This window comes from Gobio gobio, assembly GCF_949357685.1.
Source record: "Gobio gobio genome assembly, chromosome: 25".
NCBI classification, from domain to species: Eukaryota; Metazoa; Chordata; class Actinopteri; order Cypriniformes; family Gobionidae; genus Gobio; species Gobio gobio.
In genome coordinates, this window is record NC_137121.1 from 23,236,577 (window position 1) to 23,259,316 (window position 22,740).

General features: G+C 38.2%; 2 protein-coding genes across 4 annotated transcripts in view; one reads left to right on the forward strand and one right to left on the reverse strand.

The window, feature by feature from the left end:
• The first annotated feature begins 783 nt into the window (after positions 1-783).
• Positions 784-19,167, forward strand: LOC307122156 (ras-related protein Rab-8B). Of its 2 annotated transcripts, XR_013816006.1 has the most exons (8): positions 784-1,015; positions 5,120-5,180; positions 9,242-9,302; positions 12,964-13,041; positions 13,294-13,383; positions 13,568-13,684; positions 17,246-17,459; positions 17,909-19,166. XR_013816006.1 is itself a non-coding variant. In XM_079810057.1 (7 exons), the coding sequence occupies exons 1-7, from the start codon at positions 892-894 to the stop codon at positions 17,336-17,338; spliced, it is 624 nt and encodes a 207-aa protein (XP_079666183.1). In that variant the 5' UTR covers positions 784-891; the 3' UTR covers positions 17,339-19,167. The 2 variants fall into 2 exon arrangements, 1 of the variants encoding a protein (XP_079666183.1); XM_079810057.1 differs by having other exon boundaries at positions 17,246-19,167.
• The window catches only part of trpm1b (transient receptor potential cation channel, subfamily M, member 1b), a 63,186-nt gene continuing 59,533 nt past the window's right edge, over positions 19,088-22,740 (reverse strand). For both annotated transcript variants that reach the window (XM_079810045.1, XM_079810046.1), the window contains 3 exons: positions 22,506-22,708; positions 22,256-22,388; positions 19,088-21,154 (listed from right to left, as the gene is read on the reverse strand). In XM_079810045.1, the coding sequence (XP_079666171.1) occupies positions 19,687-21,154; positions 22,256-22,388; positions 22,506-22,708 (1,804 nt within the window). In that variant the 3' untranslated portion in view covers positions 19,088-19,686. The remainder of the gene's footprint in view (positions 21,155-22,255; positions 22,389-22,505; positions 22,709-22,740) is intronic.

Sequence of the window (22,740 nt, forward strand, 5' to 3'; positions counted from 1 at the left end):
ATCTATCTATATCCGTCTGTCTATCTATCTATCTATCTATCTATCTATCTATCTATCTATCTATCTATCTATCTATCTATCTATCTATCTATCTATCTATCTATCTATCTATCTAAAAATGATAAAGCTGTATAATAACAAATTGCTAAATAAAAAAAAATAAATAAAACCGCTCTGGGTTAATATTTCCCGTACTGGCAACCCTGACTTTTCTCAGAGCTCCTCGAGAGATGCATTTCCTGTCAGTTTTCTTAGCACCTTCCTCCACTACGAAACACATTTCATTGTTTGATTTCGCCTACTTTATGTTCTTTTTTATTTTCTTTGATAGAAACGTAATTACGAACTCTGAGTAGACGTGTAGCTACTATTTAATCTATCTGTGATCTACTATTTAATCTGGTCGTGGTGTGACTACGCCCCCCTGTTTATTTAATGGCACATCTAGATAGACGTGCATTATTTTAAAAGCGAAACCATTTTACTAACTGTTCTTGGGGGAAAAACGCTGATATCATCCGGTCTATTGAATCCCAAATGACAAATATTAAATCCTAAATTAATGTTGTTGTTGTTATTTTTTTCGTCTGCAAGATGAACCTTGATGTCCAAATACTTTCTTACACTTAGTATCCATGTCTGTATGAAATCTTTAAAAATGTTCGGCTACACTAGATTCATTGTTTTTGTAACGACCCGTAATGTAGCATCTGTGGGGCTAGAGTACCATGTCCTCCTAGAAACTACATTGACCAATCGCGCAGTTGCCGTCGCGCTGACGTCACACAACGAGGCTCCGCCCCTCGCTCCAGACCGTATGATTTTTGTGTCAATGCCATGAACAAGGGAAACTGTGCACTGTCATTCATAAAGGAAATACCGGCTTGGTAAATGGCGAAGACTTACGATTATCTTTTCAAACTCTTGCTAATTGGAGACAGTGGAGTGGGAAAGACATGTCTCCTGTTCAGATTCAGCGAGGACGCGTTTAACACCACCTTCATCTCCACAATCGGTCAGTTCACCGGTGATCTGGGTAGAAGGTATTGGACGGTGTCCCGTTATATGCAGGACAATAGTGTTCAGATACAGTGAAACTGTAATACTTAACTTTCTAGTTTCATTTGCATTGATAAAGTAGGAAAAGCACCTGTGTTTAAAAAAAAAAATGTAGTTAATGGGATTGTTTTTTTTTTTACATCTGGATTTATTTAGACATGCATAGGCCTTTGAGTAGCTTATTATGTAGACGTATAGTTTATTATTTATAATGCTTTATAAAATGTTTTTATTTTAATATTGTATATAATTGAAATGTATTATCTATTTTTATTCGTTTAAATTTATATCCAAATCAGTATTAATTTTGAAAAATAGTATTAACTAACATATATAGATATATCAACATAGATACAGATCCAAAGATATAGATACTCTTGAAACAATGCTGTCGGTGAAGTTGTGAGAGTCATATTTTGCTGACCACAGCTGTATCTACTTTTAACCTGTCAACTCCTGCTCACTAATGGCCTTACAAGTTCATACAGGAGTGTACACAAGAGAAACATGAACTGTATTATTGAGTTATATATTAATGCTGATGGATTCAAGCCACTCAGTAAGTTGCTGTTAGATGTTTTGTTGTAGTGTCCCGGTTTAAAATCCACGACCATATGAGGTTTTCCATATGATGACCTTCCTTATTCTTTGACAGTGAGAATTAAAGGAACTTGCTTTCTCATGATGCAGAAAACTTAAGATGCTATAAAATAAATATTCATATGCGTACTGGACAAATGAGTGTGACATTTTCATGGCAAATGCTTAAATAAACTGATCAGCTTTTCTCAAATAGACTTCATAATATAAAATTATGTTACATATATGATTATAACAAGAAAAAAGTAATACAAAGAATTAAATATCTTACACAATTTAACATCTCATGAACATTTATCTTGCTTGACGGATTTTTTTTTGACAAAATATTTAGTAAGAAAATTATTTGTTTGGATTGTGTGTGTGTGAAAGCTGCACAGTTGTCTTTCGTCTGCCTGCACAGAGAGTTTAGTCATTTCCTTTGTCAGTTTTTCCATCTGATTAAAACGTCACCGCCCCCTCTGCCTTTGTTTGCGATGCTGTCTTGCAATGGGGTCTCTGGGCCTTGACTTTCTTTCAGACTTCATTTGTATTTACATTCCATTATCTGCAAAACCAGCTCATTCTCTGAGTCAAAACAGCAATTTTGCTGAAATAAAAAGCTTTTTTGTGAGATTTTAGATGTCAGAAATCATTATGACCACACTCTGCATAAACACTATTTTGATGACAACGTCAGGACGGAGTGCTGGGGAAAGTATGGTTCCTTTGTGTTGGGTCATAGTAGACTTGACCGTGAACAGAGGGCTGTACTGTTTGAATCCCCATCATGCTCTCGTGATATTCACTCAGCCCATCTCAGCATTCCTCCGCCAATGCAGTGGAGCATTTGACTGGCATCTGCTTTCTTGTGCCAGGACGTCCATGACCCCAGTTGTGGCCACTCTGCATACTTCCCCACACTTCTCTGAGTGCGGTCCACCTCCACTTCCTGTGACACTGTGTTTTGTGTGTGTGTGTTTCTCTCTGGGTTGTGATATTGCCTAACTAGATTGATTGATAAATTGCTTGTCATGTTCCTCATTTTAGCTGTAGCTAACTTCTGATAAATTAGTGAATGTTACTGTAATAGGGCTGCCTCCGACTAAAGATTTTTCGGAACGACTAGTAGTCGTTCATTTAAGTAATTTAAGTCGAATAATCGCATGTGTATATTAATTTAATTACTTAAATATAAACTGGGGGTGGGCGGATATGCCTGTTACGTGCTCAAGCGCACACAAAAAGTTAGCCGCAAAGCACTGGCTAGAGTAATGACTATGAATGTGTCGTAAAAATAGCAAGGAGCCATTTTAATTGTTTATTAAAGGGATCCCATGGTGTTAAGACTTGTATGGCTTAATGTAACATAAATGATGTCTCTTACTGAAAAATGTAGTAGAAAACCCATGAAAGATCCACGTTATTTAAAAAATCCATTATATATTTGGACAATGGGCGGCACCATTTTGTTTGCGTTCTAGGTTGATGACGTAGAATGGTTGCACTCGGCAATTAACTGGCGCTACCCGTAGATATTTTTACCACAACACAACTCGAAAAATGTTTCAGAGTTAAACAAAACCAATCAATTGCTTTGTGTTTTCTGAGTCAGTGTCGACTGCAAAGATGAAGTTGATGATGCTGCTGACTTAGAAGTTTAAAAGTAGACATTTCAGGCTTTCTATAGATATATTTCTCATGTCTGTGAGGCAAGTATACGCTGAGTGCACACAAATAAAATACATTTTAAAGTTTGGAATTATGTTTTACTCTTATCAAAAATGATCGTGTTGGTATGGAAGTTTGTTTCCGCCACAGAATAAAAAATAAAAAAGGTAATTGCAACTTTTTATCTTGCAATTCTTACTTTATAACATGCAATTGCGAGTTAGTCAGAATTGTGAGATATAGACTAGCAATTCTGAGATGAAAAGTCACAATTATCTTTTTAAATGTTTTATTCTGTGGCAGAAACAAGCTTCCATAAGTCGGCACCTCCATGTAGTAAAGCGCGCTATACTTCAGCTTCCTTAGACACTCCGCTCAAACACTTGGATATGCTTCTTAATAATATAACACATTTATCTAGGTTAATGTTAGAGCGAGCGGCCATGTAAAGTTGCTACTTAGCCTATACATGTTTCAAATATAAGCCATATTTGAAGTTGATGGATGATGGGCGAATGTTTGGATTTCTTGCCCGACATACTGTAAAGTCTCAAACGGCATGACTTCACCACTTCCTGTGGAGATTTTTTTTTTCTGCGACTAACCGACTAATAAAATCTCGGTAAACTAAGCCTCTTTTCGTCGACTAACGTTTAGTCGGGCAGCCCTAAAATGTAATTAACATGTTCCATCGATTGAAATGGCAATGAACTACAAAATGTTTGAGCGGTGTATGGGTGTTCTGGGTGTGAGGCCGTTGCAAGTTGATCACTGATAAGTCAACCAAATATGATATTCTGGTCTCTACACTGCAAAAAAACAGTTTTCTTCAGGACTGTTTACACCAAGAATGATAACAGTAATGATAGCGATAAAGATGTAGTTTTTGAAATCATTGTAAATTTAACACAACACAACTAAAACGACGATAACGTCACAGAGGAACAATATCGTTGGAATCACTACATGATTTTTTTCCCAACTGATGAACGATAAAAACATTGACAGCCAATCAGAACCCATCCTGCTTTAAAGAGCTTGAGCATTTAAAGCAACAGATGACAAAACTGCAGCGCTTGCTTATAATAAACAGAACAGTATTGTGCGTTGATGTGGATGTGAATATAGTTAACGTTATAGTTAACTTTGTAGTAATGGTTTTCAAGGTGAATGAGCCTTTAGTCAGTATTTTGGTCTTGTTTTCCAGTAGACACATCTAAAATTCTTCAAAACAAGATAAATATATTTGTATGCCAAAATGACACAAGAAAGGTCTTATTGTCAGAGAAATCAAACTAAATTGAATGAGGTTTATGCATAAAACAAGAACTGTTTTTAGTATAAAACTCTTAGTTACCAGCTCTTGAACTAATATAATGATGTTGCATTAGACAGTTTGTCCACAGGAAAACCACACCACAAAGCCACTCGTTGACTATTTATATTGAGAGCATCCTATTGAATTTCTACAGAATTTGTGTCATAATTAAGCTGAGAAATCCTCCATCTCTCTACAACATCAATAGGTTTAAGATGTCAGATATACAGAGATTCAGAGAGCAACCTAAAATGTTAAGTTTGTTACATAGTAGCTACATTTAGCTATGTGAGCAAGGCAGCCTGATACAAGCAACAAGTAATTTTCCACTAACTAGCAGGAACAAAAAAAGGCAAGAGGAGCAATTTATCCCCAGGAACTGGAAATAGCTCATTATATATTCAATGTAGTGCAACATTGATTGTACCATTGAGTCCATGTGCTGCCAGTCACTGTAGATCTGACGATGTTTCTCTTTTTCTCTGTTGCCAGGAATTGATTTCAAAATCAGAACCATCGAGCTGAACGGCAAGAAAATCAAGCTGCAGATATGGTGAGCTGTTTGTTTGTCATTAATATGCAGTGCTAAGTTGTGTTTTATATATCATGTTATGTCTGTCACAAACTGCTCTGACACAGCTGAGGATCCAAGACTGAGAGATGCTGCGTCCGAAATTTTAAATTTGTGTACGAAATTTGTGAAGAAAAAGTGCATACTTTCGAGTGTGCAGCAGAATAGGCAAGCTTTAGGACATACTACATCATCATCTTTAATGGGACAGCTCTGACACTTTGTTACATGCATCCTGTCACCATTTAACCTGCCCTGTCAATCATCAGTCACAGTTAAAATCCTCCACATTCAATTTAACTGAATTTCCTACCGTATCTACCAGTCGTGGGTCTTTCTCCTCATGTGTTTGCAATTTGAATATGATGTGTTTAAAAGTTAAGGGCCAAACGTATCATTACAAAAGTTCTCAATGCTGTTGCAGAGGCAATAGAATGTGGATAACACTGAATTAATATATTTTCGTCAGGTTAGATACTGATAATTATTCACTCAAACCCCTTTATCTAAACCTCTCTGCTTAACTGCCGGACTTACACATTCGCCATGTTTGTAGTTTTTAACACTTTTTATCCACATTTGGGTTATTAGCAATATTAGCCGAGAGAGTGTGCACGGATCTGGAAATAGTAGACCATCTGGGTATCTTTGGAATACTCTTTACAACATAATGCGATTTGGGACGTACTAATTCTATTTTCGAATACTATTTTGGACGGATAGTATGCGAATTGGGTTAATCAGTGGAATTAAAGGGATAGTTCACCCAAAAATGAAAATTAGCCCATAATTTACTCACCCTCAAGTCATCCTAGGTGTATATGACATTCTTCTTTCAGACGAATAAAATCGGAGTTATATTACAAAAGTCCAGGCTAATCCAAGCATTAGAATTGGATTAAAAGTTGCCATAAAAAGTGCATCTGTCCGTCAAATAATGTGCTCCACGCGGCTCTGGGGTGTTAATAAAGGCCTTCTGAAGCGAATCGATGCGTTTGTGTAAGAAAAATATCCATATTTAAAACTTTATCAAGTAAACTGTCGGCCGACCGCCTTCTGTGGAAAAGTGTTGAATGTTGAAAGTGAAACTCAAGATGCGTACGTGACGTCATGACGAGCCTATCTGGTCGAGTTAGTCTTTCGATCGGCAGGGGAACTTTCAAATTTTTTTCCAAAAGCCGAAAGTTTAGTTGATAAAGTTTTAAATATGGATATCTTTCTTACACAAACGCATCGATTCGCTTCAGAAGGCCTTTATTAACACCTCAGAGCCGCGTGGAGCAAGTTATTTGATGGACAGATGCACTTTTTATGGACTTCAAAAACAGAGCAACTATTAATCCAATTCTAATGCTTGGATTAGCCTGGACTTTTGTAATTTAACTCCGATTTTATTTGTCTGAAAGAAGAATGTCATATACACCTAGGATGAGTTGAGGGTGAGTAAATTATGGGCTAATTTTCATTTTTGGGTGAACTATCCCTTTAATCAGCCCATAATGAGTCCAGGCAATGGGTTTATGGGAAATGTAGTTAAGTTTCTGCACCTAATTAGAAGTTTTTTTTATTTATTTTTTTTATTATACCAGCAGTTAGCTTAAACTTAAGACTGCATTTTTTAAGTAAATTTTTATATCATAATTACTCCTGTTGTCTTTGAAATATGGTCAAAGTGTACTACTGAATGTACTAAAATTAAAAAAACTTTAATGTCATTTCTATTTAAAAAACTGTATTGAAATAATTTGTAATTACACATTTGTAATGATCAAGTTGCAATTTAGTACATTTAAAATATATGTGTGCTTAAGTATGTTATTCAACGCATCGAAATACATTACATTCAATACAATGAAGTGTACTTTCTTTTTATTACAACTAACTTGCTTATGATTCGCAATAGCAAGCAGCTAATCATGGTTTGTTATTTTTGGTTGCACTAACACTCTTAGTGTACTTTTTTCGGCTCTAAAAATGGATAAGCCCTTCAAACTCTTTTTTGTCTAACTGGAAATATGTGACAACAGAATAGAAAATGGTTAAAGAAACCAGTTCATGAGCTAGCAATATGCTAGTTAATATTTAGGCACTATAAAAAGGTTTTTGGGATCCTTAAGTGCTGATATTTATAATGGTTGCTGAGTGTCCTTGAAAAGTAAGAAGAAAATGGTATCACACTGTGGCTATTCTTCCGGTTATAATTCTCACACACCCTGACCAGCAGACTAAGGCCGAAATTTTCGCATGCGTTTTTTCGTATTCGTGATCGGAAAAATTCGTCACGCACAGAGACCTTGCACACTGAGTCCGATGCGTATTAATTAATGTGTTACGAAAAAAAACGCAAAACAACACAAATGCCGTCTTCCAAGTAGTGATGATTTTTTTTGTCCTCTCTCTTAAAAAATGAAAAAAATGAAATATTGGGTCCATCCACTTCTGCGATCGCGTAGAGAGGAAGGAGAGTTCCTCTTATCAAGGAGCGTTGCGGGATTATCCAGACCGATTCAAAGTTTACTTTAGAATGTCAGTGACTCCGTTTGATGCTTTGCTAGCGATACTGGAGCCACATATTAAAAAGAAGACCACAAATTTCCGTGAATCAATTTATCCTGAACAGAGACTGACAGCCTACAGGGAGTGCAGAATTATTAGGCACGTTGATTTTCTGATCATATTTTTTTTCCAGGCACATTTGACCAATTCTAAACCACAGTAATCCTAATAACTACTATTGATTTAGTATTTAATAATGAATAAGTGATATTTGTTCATGAAGGCTGGAAATGAAAATCACCTTATATTCAGGTGTGCAGAATTATTAGGCATGTTTTCTTTTACAGATAAATTGAGCCAAAAAAGAGATTTAACTCAGACTGAAAAGTCAAAAAGTATTAAATGCCCATGAGAAGGATGCAATACTAATGCAATACTAGACATTGCAGTTAAGGCATGACCATTGGACAGTGAAATGCTCGTTGGGTCAGCAGGATCTGACAAAAACAGGTGGTGAAGAAAAGACACCTGTTAACTGCAAAAGAATTAAGAATTAAGGTGAAGAATTAAGGGTGAAACCATCAGGAACCCTTTAGTCTCCAGCGCCACCATTTTCCAGAGCTGCAACCTACCTGGAGTCTCCAGAAGTGCAAGGTGTCAGGATCTCAGAGACTTCAGTTAGGTAAAGAATCCTAAAAAATGACCCCCACTAGATAAGAATCACAAGCTGAAGTGTTGTAAAATACATGAAGAAGGTTTTTTTATAGGCTTTATGGACAGATAGGTTGAGAGTGACTCTTGAAGGACCAGCACCACATCCTCTAGTACCACTGTTTGAAGAATTCATCTTCCAGAATCTGGCAGTACGTTTTGGGAGTTCATTTTTAGTCCATCTCTGCAAAACGGACTTCAGGATGGACTAAAATGAACTCCCAAAACGTACGCGCGCACACACACACACACACACACAAACACACACACACACACACACACACGGTTTACAGGGACTTGGTGGTGTGCTATTATTATAGCTGTGATATAATAATATTTTTAGCATTTTTGATACAATGATATTTGTATATGTAGGTATCTGAGCACTGGCGATTCATTCACCACCATTGCCAGCAGTTTTAGGTTGGGCATCAGCACTGTAGATGGGAAAAACGGATGCGAAAAACGCAGAAAATCGAACGTGTTCCGATTTTTATTTTTGACGGACGAAAGTTTCGGAGGCAGTGTGCAAGCGTAATTGACATAACGTGAGGTCGAATTTATTTTTTGACGTGCAAAAATTTTGCATGCGAATTTCGGACTCAGTGTGCAAAGGCCTTAATGAAGGATGAGACGTGCAGACAATAGTGTCATGAACATCCGGGCCTCTCCCTCTATCTGCACATTCTACAGGATGTTTATATTAACATTTGGGAAAGAATGGGATGGGATTGACTGCAAACCAATGTGAAGTGTTGAGGTTGAGCGAGGTGACAAAAGACGGAGGAATGAGGTGAGGATGCGTATTTGCGTGTGACTGTCTGGTTGTTTTACAGGGACACGGCAGGCCAGGAAAGATTTAGGACGATCACCACGGCTTATTACAGAGGCGCTATGGTAAGACACTACTGGCTACTACATTGCAAAAAAATTTCCTTTAATTTTTTTTTTCTTCTAAAAAAAAAGTTTCTTTGTCTTGTTTTCACTACAAACATCTAAGATACATTTACTTGAAAAGTCTTGTTTTCTGAAAAAAAAAAAAACATTCATCAAAATTAAGTGAGTTAATGCTTAAAACGAGAAAAAAAAAATCTGCCAATGTGGACACTTAATTTTGATCTAGTTTTTAGTATACAAGACAAGGGTGTGTTCACACTTGTAGTTCGGTTCTCTTGGTTCTTTTGGTCTGTCAGTCCAAATCCGATTTTTGTGCATATCCGTTTGAAATCAGATCACATTTTGCAAGTGTGAACGGAAACAAATCACATGGAATTTAAAAAAATCAATTTCAAGCTACATTCATATGTGGTTTGAAAATTCTATTAAAATCACATGTCTGGAAATCCGTTTCAGTTTGACAGTTTGATCTGATTTTACGTGGTTTAAGTGACTTTTTCACACCACGTAAAACGTAAACATGTTAGATGCTGTTATAGGAAATGTGCTGATAGTCGCTGCAGAAACAATGTTATATAACAGACACATGTAACCAGTGGAGACAACAGAATGCAAAAAAGCCACGCAAACCAGCCTACTAACGTAACGTCTTTGCAATGGAAACCAATACAGATATTCTGGAAAACGAAAGAGTGCCAGTCAATTATTTTAGATCAGATTCCAATCGGATACAAAAACAAATCAAATTTGGACTGACATTGTGAACGCAGCCGAAAAGCCTGTTCACACCAGGCAGATTTTTGCGCGCGTTTATCGCTGACGTTTAACGCCTCATAAAAAAACGCCTTGGGTTTGTTTTTTTGTTTTGACGCAGCACGTTAAAAACTGGCCAACCAATGAGATCAGCGCTTTTGTTTACGTGCCTGGAGCTGCTGAAGTTACAGTAAAACACGACTTGGTGGCGCTCAAGCACAAAACGGTCTTGCCGAACACATTGATATGACGAAGAGGAAGTAAGTAGACGAAGGTTGAATACAAAATCGCCCCCTAAACCCTCCTCATTCACTATTGCCTACGTTAGTTCACTAATACAGTTCACTTGAAGTAATGAATGAAAACGAGTGAGTTAATTTGGACAGCCATTGTGTGTACATCGACTGTACACTCATTATTGCGGTGCAATGTGGGATTGAATGAGTGCACTCAATAACTATGGTACCGTCCGCTATGGTTTCGGACACAACTACAAATGGCTGTTCCCTCAAATCGTGCCGTATAGGGGGCGATTTCGGACTCAGCCAAAGAAGAAGATGAGCTGCTAATGCTGCTTGCCAGTTAGCAAAAAGTGTGTGAATGGTTTTGGCAAGCACTTAAATACTGTCTCTCTTCTTCTTCGGTGTGACAAGCGAGTGTCAATCAATCAATCAATCAATTTTTATTTATATAGCGCCTTACAGCAGCCAAAAGGTGCACAAAGCGCTTTCCAAAACAAGCATCAAACGACAACATAAAAACAAGTCCAACCAATCAAGCCCAGCACTAAGAGTCAAAAGCTTGATTAAAAAAGTGTGTTTTCAGATGTGTTTTGAAAACACTCAGCACCGTGATGTTTCGGAGGTGCACAGGGAGTGCATTCCACAACTTTGGTCCTTGAACACTAAATGACCGGCCTCCAAACTTTTTATACCTGTATGTTGGGGTAACCAGAGAAATATGATCAGAGGAACGGAGTGTTCTGGCTGGCTGATATGTTTTTACTAGATCAGTGAGGTATACTGGGGCCAAACCATGGATGGCCTTAAACACAAACAACAGAATTTTATACTCCACCCTAAACCGCACTGGAAGCCAGTGAAGCGAGCGGAGGACAGAAGCGTAAAGTGGCGCAGCACCACCTTGTGTACCGGGAGCGCCATCTACTGAATTTGCACTTTCACTCGGCGCATCGCCAGTGAAAATCGTTTAGGTGTGAACACAAAGACGCGCCAAAAAAGGTCTCGGAAAACACTGGCGATAAGCGCGCGCGATAAACGTCCTGGTGTGCACAGGCCTTAAGGGTGCTTTCACACTGGTGGTTTAGTTTGAAACGGGGCATGGCTCGCATGTGAAAGCTGTCATACGGACCCAGGAGCGCACCGGAGTTTAAGAAAGAGGAAATCTCGCAAAATCTCTCACATCAAACGTGACTTTAAAGTAAACAAACATGGCGGACGACCGGCAAGAAGAAATGGCGCTTATTGTGTATAGAATGCTTTTTACAGAAAATTTGCGGGGAGAAAAAAGACAAATGTTTAGAGTTGTGGAGACTGTGTACATGGACCTTACATGTTACACCTCGAGCTGGAGGTGAGTCTTCCGTCAGCTCGCTTTCTGATTGGGTATTGTTCGTTTCACGTGATAATCTCCAGAGCGTGTGCGTGTTTGTCCTCGGGATTCCCCCCACACGACGTTGAATATTTACGATTTGAGATCCGGGCGGCTCTGACGTTCTTCTGAGCAGATTCAGACACTCTTAACACACCTCACACCACAGGAAAATCTGATAAGATAATCTGTAGAACCATCAAGATAACCGGGACTTGACCTAGGATTGTCGGAAGGGGAGAAATCGGTCCAAAACTCGAACTCAGGTGCACTTGTTCAGGAACCTGCGCATACGTTTTAGACAATGACAATAATTCAATAAAATGCATGTAGGGGATGAAAGTGATTATTTACCTTAGATACAAGCAAGAGAGGCAAATGAATGGCTCACAATCTGCGCTCTCCTCAAAGGAATACGTCTGCAAGCAGCAGAAAACCTCCTTGATGCAACGCATATACAGTAAACCCAAGTGTTGTTCCGTTGGCTGTGTATAATAGCACCTAATTAATAAAAAATAATGTGATGTGATGGCGTAATTTGAACAAAAATGCACCAGGGTTCCATAGAATCAAGTTGACTGTAAAACCAGACCTGCCCAGTGTGAAAGCCCCCTAAGAGAATGATACATCTAGTCCTGGTTCGCTTAGCATCCACACTGCCATTTTTAACACAAGCTTAAAGATACAAACTTGTTTGTGCGCTTGTCATATGTGCACACTTATGATAGTATATTTTTACCAGCTGAGAACTCGTGTAAAGCTTATGAAATGTTGTAAATGTGGCACACAAACGAAGATCTGCGAGAAGATGCGGTTCTGATGTTTGTACCGACTTGTAATGGGCAACGTAGCTCTTATGAAAAGAAAAAACAGATATCCTTGAGCATTCTGTCCTTTTTTAGGGTCACATCTTGTGACGGAATTTCCTGTTTCTGGTTCGTGGTCTGTGGTGCGTTCATTTTTCAGTTGAACCACACCAGAGTTTGTCTGGAAATGTGGGTGTGGTTCCCGGTCCACTTGTTTGGTGCACACCAGGGTTCGAATGGCACACTTATTCAAATGAACCGCACCAACAGAGCAATCATTTTTAGAGTTTGTTTTAATCAAACCGAGTCTGCCAAGTGTGAACACACCCTTAAGTGATTTTGCTTCTCAAGTAAATGCATCTTGATTTAAGAATGATTAGATATGTCTAGAAAACAAGACAAATTTTTTTATTTTTTTTTGCTGTGTACTCATCTGTAAGTGTTGATTGCTGAAGATTGATGTTTCATATTTCTGCTGGCTTTGTTTTCAGGGCATTATGTTGGTATATGACATCACCAGCGAAAAATCATTTGAGAACATTAAAAACTGGATCCGCAACATTGAGGAGGTAACTGAAAATCGAGATATGTTCACATATAAATTTTGTGTGCAGTGCTCGGTTACATATGTTCAGTTGATAAAGTTTTATGATTTACATTATAAAACAGATCCATTCCATGTTTCTGATTGGTTAGTACTCGTCCAATTTATTGAGGGCTGTTGTATATTAGGCTTGTTAACACCATAAATGTATATCAAATATAATTTTTCATTTATTTGAAACATTTGTTGACTGCAACTTCTCAATCACTCATTTCAGCATGCATCATCTGACGTAGAGAAGATGATCCTCGGAAACAAATGTGACATGAACGACAGGCGACAGGTGTCCAAAGAGAGAGGAGAGAAAGTGAGATCTCACACATCTTACAAGCTTTTACAGTATTCCACACAAATAGATGTATAAAATAAATAATTTAACTCTAAATAATTGTCACTACCTATTTATTATAGTATATTATTTTGAATGAGATTGAAATTGTGTGATACTTTTTTTTTTATTTGTTAATAATTGTTGTAAATAATTTTTCCAGCTGGCAATTGATTACGGGGTCAAGTTTTTGGAAACAAGTGCAAAAACCAGTGTAAATGTCGAAGATTCCTTTTTCACCCTTGCCAGAGACATTATGGCTCGACTCAACAGAAAAATGGTGAGTGTTTTTTGTAAATCTGGCAAAGCAAAGACAAAACACAAATGCGTTATACTGGGTATAATTTATTATTAATTGTCTAACATTGTTACAATGAATCACGTTTTAAAACAATCACTACTGTGGGTAAAAAAAAAAAAACGGCAAGCGGCATTAATTAATGCCATAATTAAACGGCATTAATGCATTAATTAACATTAATGCATTAGCTAACATGAACTGACAATATAATTTTAAAAGCATTGTGTCAGTTTATGTTAATGTAATTAACTAATGTTACAAATGAAAGCTTATTGTTAAGTGTTACCAAAAACAGACCTTGCATTCAGTTTGATATCAGTTCAGGAATTAAAAACAATACTGGATATCATTTATTTTACATTTTTTTAAATTATTTTAAATCATTTTAAAGACCCCTTGTGGTAAAAATAAATGTTTTATGTAATTTGTATGTAGACTTGTGCCAGTAAACGGTAATACAATATACCGCAATAATGAACATGCACAATATTGTTATCGTGGGCACTTCAAAATACCGTGAATAATTATTTATTACGAATTATTCAGATTTTTAGAATGTATTTTAAGAATACTTTACCCATCAACCGTTTAAAATGAACAACTCGTCAAAGAGGAACGCGCACTGATGTAAACAGACCGTTCATGAGCCGAGCACATGGCGGAAGGCGTGAAGACGCACTGAAGTGCACATTCACTTTCAGACAGCAGAGGGCGCTGATGGAACAGCAGAAATACAGCCGTTTCCCCAGTAACCACAATCCGGTCATTGTCATCACAAAACCTAATACTTAAAGACTTAAAGTCGTTTTCAAACTTAATTTTTTTTTTAGAGTTTTAAATTACATGCCCATATTGTTTGAATATGTTCTGACTGTTGTTCAATCACACACTTTACAATATGGCTCCATTATTTAACATTAGTTCATTCATTAACAAACTGACAATGAAAAATACTTCTAAAGCATGTATTAATCTTAGTTAAATGTACATTTCAGCATTTAATAACACATTATTAAAATCAAAAGTTGTAACTGTATTATTTAATGGACCTGAGCTTACACTAACAGTTGCTTTTTTAAACTAACATTATCAAAGAAGAATAACTTCTGTAAAAATGTAGCTATTCGCTCTTTGTTAATGTTAATGCATTAACTGGCGAGACATCATTGTAAAGTGTTACCTATTGTTCTTTATAATTCTTTAGCACTTTAATCTGTTTCAAATATTTGTTTACTTTATACATTTTTGTGTATTGCTTTATTGTATTTAAATGTTTGTTTTTTTTGTTATAAGAAAGTTTTTAAACCTGTTATAGTATGACAACACTTTTTTTGCAACTTTCTTTTAAAATATCGTGATAATACCATATACCGTGATAAAAGCTTCAGCAATTAATCGCAACCTGAAAATTTGATACCGGCACATGCCTATTTGTATGTCTATGTGGTGTTTTTAACCATGTGCAAATTCATAAGTCAACACCATTGCTGAGTATTTTCTCTTTAAAACTCAAGTGAAAACTCAAGTGGTCTCAAAAACACGTTTTGACATCAACAGTGTTTCTGACGTTTCTAACCAATCACGTCAACGTGTGGGCGGGCTTTAGCATATCATCGTTACTATTCTGCAAAACAAGAGAAGCCAGGTTATCCTGGTATATTTTTCTGTTGATATGAAAAATCAGGTACATTTAGCAATATAGCGGGTGAATTATTTATATGATGAATATTACGATGTTATGAGGAATTAAATGCCTTTCTCCACTGATGTTCTATGATGTTCAAAGCGTTTTTAAGGATGCTGATTTTTAGAAGGCAGACTGAGATGGGGAACGGGAACCAAGGGGCTAATCCAGCACCCGGAAAGCATACCTTCCATAGGGGCGGCCATTGCTAACCAAGCCATCACCTGCTGTTAGCATTCCATTGACTCCCATTCATTTTGGCGTCACTTTGACAGCAAATAACTTTACATCTGAGGCGTTTAAAGACTCCATTTGTCCATTGTTTATTTCTAAAGAAACATGACAATGTATAAAAGGCTCCATTACTTTGTATCTTACACTATCGCCCCATAGAAGCCGTTTTTGTAAAAAATAGGCTAACGATTGCGTCATATCCACGCGACTCTGTCGCGCAGTAGAGAAATTAACATATATACCCGTATAGACAGGATGCATTAACTTAAAATGGCGTACTGCCGTTAAATTTTTAAATAAATAAATACTAAGCAAAATGACAAAATAACTAATCAGAATACTTACCAAAAGTTGCCCCTGCTCACACTCTCTGTCTCTGCAAGATTCGGTGATTCAGATTTCACTTTGCACAGCTACTAGAAGACATACAACTGTCAGACAGGTTGTCACGTCACATCTACGTTGTCAAGCTCAGTCTGCGGCTGCGCAGTATGCTCAGCCATCAGGAAGTGAGTGCTTCTAATTGACTTCACTTTTCTGCGTTGAAGTCTATGGGGTCGCTGTGCCCATTTCTGTTACTGTCTATGATGGGAACATGGTTTGTTAGCATTAGCAACACATTATTAGCTGTTTGATAACATAGCCAAGCAAAAGTCTAATAATATTAATTACTGTTATGTGTCCGAGCGATACCATTGTGCAGCGTTTACCTCAGTAAGTTTGAGAAGTGAGTCGAGGCATGGCTAATTTGCATATTCATGGTTCTGCGTATACTAAATGAAGTAAGGGTGTAGAGATACGTTCAAGCTAGAGTCTCGCGTAGCTAGACCTTCAGACTGACGGCAGAAGGTCTGGACTTTTTCGCTGCTTTCATTGGACAAGGACTGCCCAAGAGGACGTTCAACTGCATGTAACTCAAAAATTTGTTTTGTTCCGTGTCATGTTTAGGGGTGTGAAAATGTAAAGTCGATGTCCCTACAATAAACGATTTATTTAAGAACGCTGTGCAAGGTTACTGCAACAATGGAGCCGCGAACTTCACATACTTTTGAAAATCCAGCGTTTAGTTGATCCGGATAAGCACTCATGTCACAGTTGTAAACACAACGGCTGTCTTCCAAGAGGCGGTTCGGCGTCAGGAGCCGGGCTTTGTTTCTAGGCAGACCATTAAGGAACGCAACACACTCGTCTCACGGACATCCTATAGAATTCAACCAATCAGAAGACGACTTCAAAAATCCTGAAGTGTTTCCAGTTAAGTGTGCCATATGCATCAGATCCGTGGCCGTGACGTGACGTCTGAGGCTGAGACTTTCACAAGATTTTTTTTTTTTTTTAATGTAATTTTGGTGATCAAAATGAGTTTTAAGGGATAAAATGATTGACTACTGGGGGACTTTAAATGTATAATTGTTACAATTAATCAAACCACTTGATCAGGTAAAATGACTGCATTTAGTTTGATATCAGTTCGGCGATTAAGTACAAAAAGTCACAGGATTACGTGTTTTTAATTATGTTATATTGCCATCTTTTTACAACCCTAATATTATTACCTCAATTTCTTTTTTTATAGGTTTTACAAAGCAAAATTTAAATGTTTCTGTCTTTCTATTGACTAGAATGATGGTGGTCAAGCAGATGGCGGGGGGCCGGTGAAGATTTCAGAGAAGCGCTCCAAAAAGCACAGCATCTTTAAGTGCGCTCTGCTGTAACTCATTTGCAGCGTGTGGATACGTTCACTTGCTGTGTCCCTGTGGCAGCCAGAAATGCTCAGCTGGTATAACATATCACACGAGCCCCTGCAAAAAGAGCTGGACCACCAGGCTCAAGAAGGTTCGTGTTTCCAAGCCCTTAAATTCAAGATGGAACAGAGGAATGATGCCGTTTAGAGAGATTTACTTGGCTCACTCTGTGGTAGAGTCACAATAGGAAACGTTTCCTTTGTCGTGTGGTGATAATCGTGATGAGTGATGTGTCAAAAGATAACGGATCAGATATGAATGGTTTGGCTTCGAAATGTTTTTGTAAAATATTCTATATGGACACAGCACGGGCTGGCTTAAAACATTTGCTGCTGAAGGCTTAGATGTATCGCGTACAATATTTATGAATTAGTCAGCGAGTCTGTTTTGTTGTAATATGTGTCTTTTATACAGCATATACACTGTGTTCTTGCACTGGTTCAAAAAAAATTAATAGAAACGATCTGTAAAAATGCAATTTTTGGAACGCTAGTGGGTTAAAAGCACTTTACATGTGTTTTCAATGAGCTCTCCTTATAGGCACATGTCCATGTATAGCACAGACGGATATCAATCCACCTGCTGGAAGGTTGCAAAGATAGAACATGATGGCTGCAGAGCATGATGGGTAAAGGAACATCTTCAGGTCAGGTGTCAAAGAGGGAACACGTCTTGGCAAAATCACAGTCACCCATAGTAAGTGAGTGTCTGACACAGCCAGTCAAACCTGAGAACCAACAGTATTAAGGGAAATTGTGCCTGTGTTGTAGATCCGTAGCTTTAGGGTTATAATAAATATAGGGTTTATATTCAAATTCAGTCCAGCACTGATTTGTGGAAATTGTGACTTTTTTTTTGGTTGTTGTTGAAAATGATAATTAACTAGCATTTAAATGATTTAATTTGATAAAGACGGGCTCCTTTGCCATGTGAATGATCCTTGTGTTTTGTAACATGATAAAAAAGAAAGTCACTGATGCATGTTTATGTAAATCCATTAACAGAAACTGAGCTGTTTTGTATTTCAATTTGATATTTCTCACATTTTTAGCTCTTTTTCATTTTTTTTTTGATTGAAAATGTCCAGTGCATAATGATATACAGTATTAATATTGTACAAGCAACTTTTATTTACTGTTTACATTTTTTCTTTCACCATAGGCTCTTAAAAAAACATACAGTTGCCAAAAAGTGGTATTATGCGCTTTTCATGCTTGTACTGTCCAATGTGTGTAAGTTGTTTTAGTCAAAGGATCCAGGGTGAATTCAGCAAATTTTTCAGTAAATCAGCACTTTGTGTGAGACATTTTGGTCTCCTATTGAAACTGCACTAAAGGCTGTGTCAGAAGGAGTAGTACAGATTACAGCAATAAAATGTCCCCATTTGGGAATTATCTCTTCCGACTACTTGTGCTGATATTAGGGACCTGAATTAAAGCCTTGGATCTGTGTCCATTAATCTGAACTGGACCGATACTGACACAGTATTTCGAAAAAAGAATGTTTTGATGATCATCATTTTACTTTGACAAATGTAGCATATATCATGACCACTGATATTCAGATGGGACCATTGTTATGCATGTATTTTCTTTCCTATTTGTGACTGTATGACCGATTTTTGTTTAAAAAAGACCTATAACGCAACCTGTTACCTGAAAAGTTAATATGCTCATTTAAACATGTTAAATCCTTAACAAAGAAAATGTGAACAAGAATTTGAAGTGTGGTTTTATTAACTGTAGATTTTATACTACATATAACCAAAGTAAACACTGTATAAACATACTTTTCAGCTTATTTTTTTGTCAGCAATTCATCATCCAGAACAGTAGATGGTGCTATTAGACAGTCTTATCACAACAAAAAACAGAATGCACCTCTCATACAACCTGCAAACATTGTGCATTGAGGTAGACTCATTTTATCTTTTGACTAGTTTGCATAGCATTATACTAATTGTCATTACACTGTATAATACTGTTACTAATACTGTATACTGTTTACCAATCCAAAAACATCTAAACCATAACACATAAATGGCTGAAAACCAGAGCAGTGAGCAAGGCTACATACTGTCACACAATGTATTCTGTACCTTAAATATTTACATATAATGAAGGAAATACGTTTAGTGCAAGCACACAATTAATGAACAGTTGATGATATGGTTTCAGAGATTTGCTTACTTAATCATGACACCTGAGTACATACCGCTAATGTAAGTATCTAGTGTTACAGGTGCATATAAGGAATTCAATGTGTGTATTGTTCTTATCTGAGGAATGCATCTTCTTATTGGACTCCTTCTAGTATGTCTAGGGCTCGTTTGAAGGTACATCATCTGTTGTCTTCTGTGCTGGTTTCTCTGGATCATCAGGGGGGTCTCCAAAGGCTCCAGCAAGGTCTCTTTCACTACTCGATCCATGGGCTCTTTTTAAACTGTTTTCTAAGGACTTAGGTTTCGTGGACCAGCTCTTGGATCTTCCAGGCAGGAACATTGTGTCCTCTGGCAGAAGCAGTTGGCTGCCATCAGCGTGGACTTCAGATTCGCAGGAACCTGCACGTGTAGTTATCTCATCTGTTTTCTCTCCATCTTGCTCCTTTGAACTTTTTTCCTTTCCCAGACTTCCTTCAGGATCCTCTAGATCCTTTTCCATCTTCTGCTGAGTATCTTCGTCCACTTCGCCACTCCTTACTTCCTGGTTTACCTGATCTACATCCAGCAATACTTCTTCACCAGTCGCCCCTGCTGAGGGTAGCTCTCCATCCTTTGTCATCCCATCTTCTATTATCAGCTGAACCCTTTCGTGATTCATTGGTCCATCTGCACTGTCCAGTGTCTTCTCTCCATCTTGCATTCCCATCTCCTCTTTACTGTGTATAGTAGAAACACTCAGCCTCTGTTGCTCAGGCTGGTCAGAATGTTGCTCTATCTTGAAACTGTTGCTAAACTTGTCAATCTGGTCTACCAAGGGTCTTACCATTGATACCTTTGGCATCTGACCAAAAACACTTGGTTGTACGTTATAATCATAACCAGCACTCCAGCGTCTTGAAGCTGGAGACTTATCCATTCCTTGCCTTTCTTCATTTGCTTCCCTTCCACTTGTTTGATCAAATGAGATTGTGCTCCTATACCTCCGTACAGTGGACGGGGATGTGCTTTGTGTTTCTGTGGGATAGTAGCTGAAAGATTTCACCTTTTCTAGAGGGTATGAGGTAGTCGCCTTAAGTTTCACTCTCTCAGTCATCAAGGCCTCTTTCTGTGCGGCATTATCCAACGAAGTCTGGTTGTCAGGAATTGAAGATTGTGGTGATTCTGACTTTGTCCCATCAACCTCATCACCCTTCTCGCAAGGGAAGATTCGTATATCCACACATGAGCCAAGGCGTCTTTTTACCCCTGGAACATCTACTTCTAGATTCTGGCCATATTCCTTTGTGTTGACGTTTGTAGTGCTTATTGTTTTACTCAGATCTACCTCTTTTTCCTCGGGGGGACGTTCATCAACACCCAGGTAATAGCGGTAGAGGCTGTACCCATCAGCACTGTTGATACTACTGTGACGTTGAAGAGAAGAGGGGTCACAAATAGAGGAGGCAGATGAGCGCGTCCGGGTCAATTCAGAGTGGTCGATTCCCACCAGTCTTTCCAAGGCATTCACCATTCGGCCATTAATGTCTTCCAGCTGGGACAAACGAAGGTCCACTGTCTGAAGGGAGGCCTTCATTGTGTTTTCCCTCTCATTCACCTCCTCAAGTCGCATGGACATGTTCTCTACCCTGAGCAGGAACAAGAAGAGTATGTCAAAGGCACAATATGTAATTTTCGCCGCTAGCGGTCGCTTATTTAAATCAAAGGCGTAGCTTGATGACGCCTTGATTTCGCGGAATCATGGGAGATGTAGTCTTTAGCTCTACAGCCAGTGGACAAAAAATTCTGACGGGACTCGCGCATAAATCATATTCATGGATGAGCAAATGAAAAGCATTGAAGCGGATCGAGGCCACAGGAGCGATTTGCTAATGAGAGACAAGCGCGACACACGGCTCGAGAGCAGTGGAGCTTTTATTGTACCGCAGACGACCTATTCCACTTCTTCCGGTCATGCATATGTGGGGTAATGCAGCGCTGTTTTATCATATTAGATACATTTGAGTGTGCTGAAAGTTATGTTATAATGCTACTCTGCGTGTTCGCTCGGCGGCTACTATGAGACACTTGTTGCACACTGCAGTAAGCTAGATCGATATTAGGCATGGTAAAACATGGTACTCGCGGTAAATCAAGAAAACAGTTATACGTTTTCTGTCGAAGAATGTATGCTCACCTGTCTAATAAAACACATAATATATTAAAACATCTCTCGGGTTTGGTTCCTACAAAATAAAACCAATGGAAATCAAGGGTAATGCGGGTATGATGTCATTGATAGGTCCGTGTCCTTGTTAAAATTGCTTATTTCTGTGGATTTAAACGTTCTTGGCATTATCCAACGAAGTCTGGACGGCAGTGGCTCAGTGGTTCATGTAGGTTGTCTACAAACTGGAAGGTTGGAGGTTCGATCCCCGGTTCCACCTGACCAAGTGCTGAGGTGTCCATGAGCAAGACACCTAACCCCAGCTTCTCCCGACGAGCTCCTTGCATGGCTGACACCGCCGTCGGTGTGTGAATGAGTGTGTGAATGGGTGAATGTGAGGCAAAATGTAAAGCGCTTTGGATGGCCGTTGGTCATTTAAAAGCGCTTTATAAATGCAGTCCATTTACCATTTGGAAACATTAAAATGGATGTTTTGGATATTTTAATCCAAAAATCTTACAAATTGTGCCTTTAATATGATGATCACATAAGAAGTTTGCAAACTGGGATTTAAGAGAATTACCTTTCATTTGTAACTCTGATACGCTCATCATTTGAAGACAGTTGCTCGTCTTCTCTCTCCCTGAAATATTCCTCGACACATTGCTCCTCAAACTCATACAGCATCTTCAGCTCCTCCGGGGTAAGAATAAGCTCTTTATGAGGAAAACAGAATACAAACAAATATTTGTCTCATGTTCAGTTTGAATTTATAACTTGCTTGACCACCTGCATCTTGGTGCTTCATGGTCTAATTATTTTATGAAACTCACTTAATCCTTTATCCTTCTCATCTAGTTCTCCCTCCTTTTTCTTGGTACAGCGACAGCAGAGTTTGCGGAATAGGATGTAGAGGTGGCTAAAGATAATGAGTGGTGGAGGTAGTACAGGCCTGTCATGGAAGGTCATGATGAGCTGATATCTCTGAAACTTCCACACCTGGTTGGAGATGGACTTAACCTCAAAGAACGTGTTGCTTTATTGGGAGGAAACACATAACAACTAGCA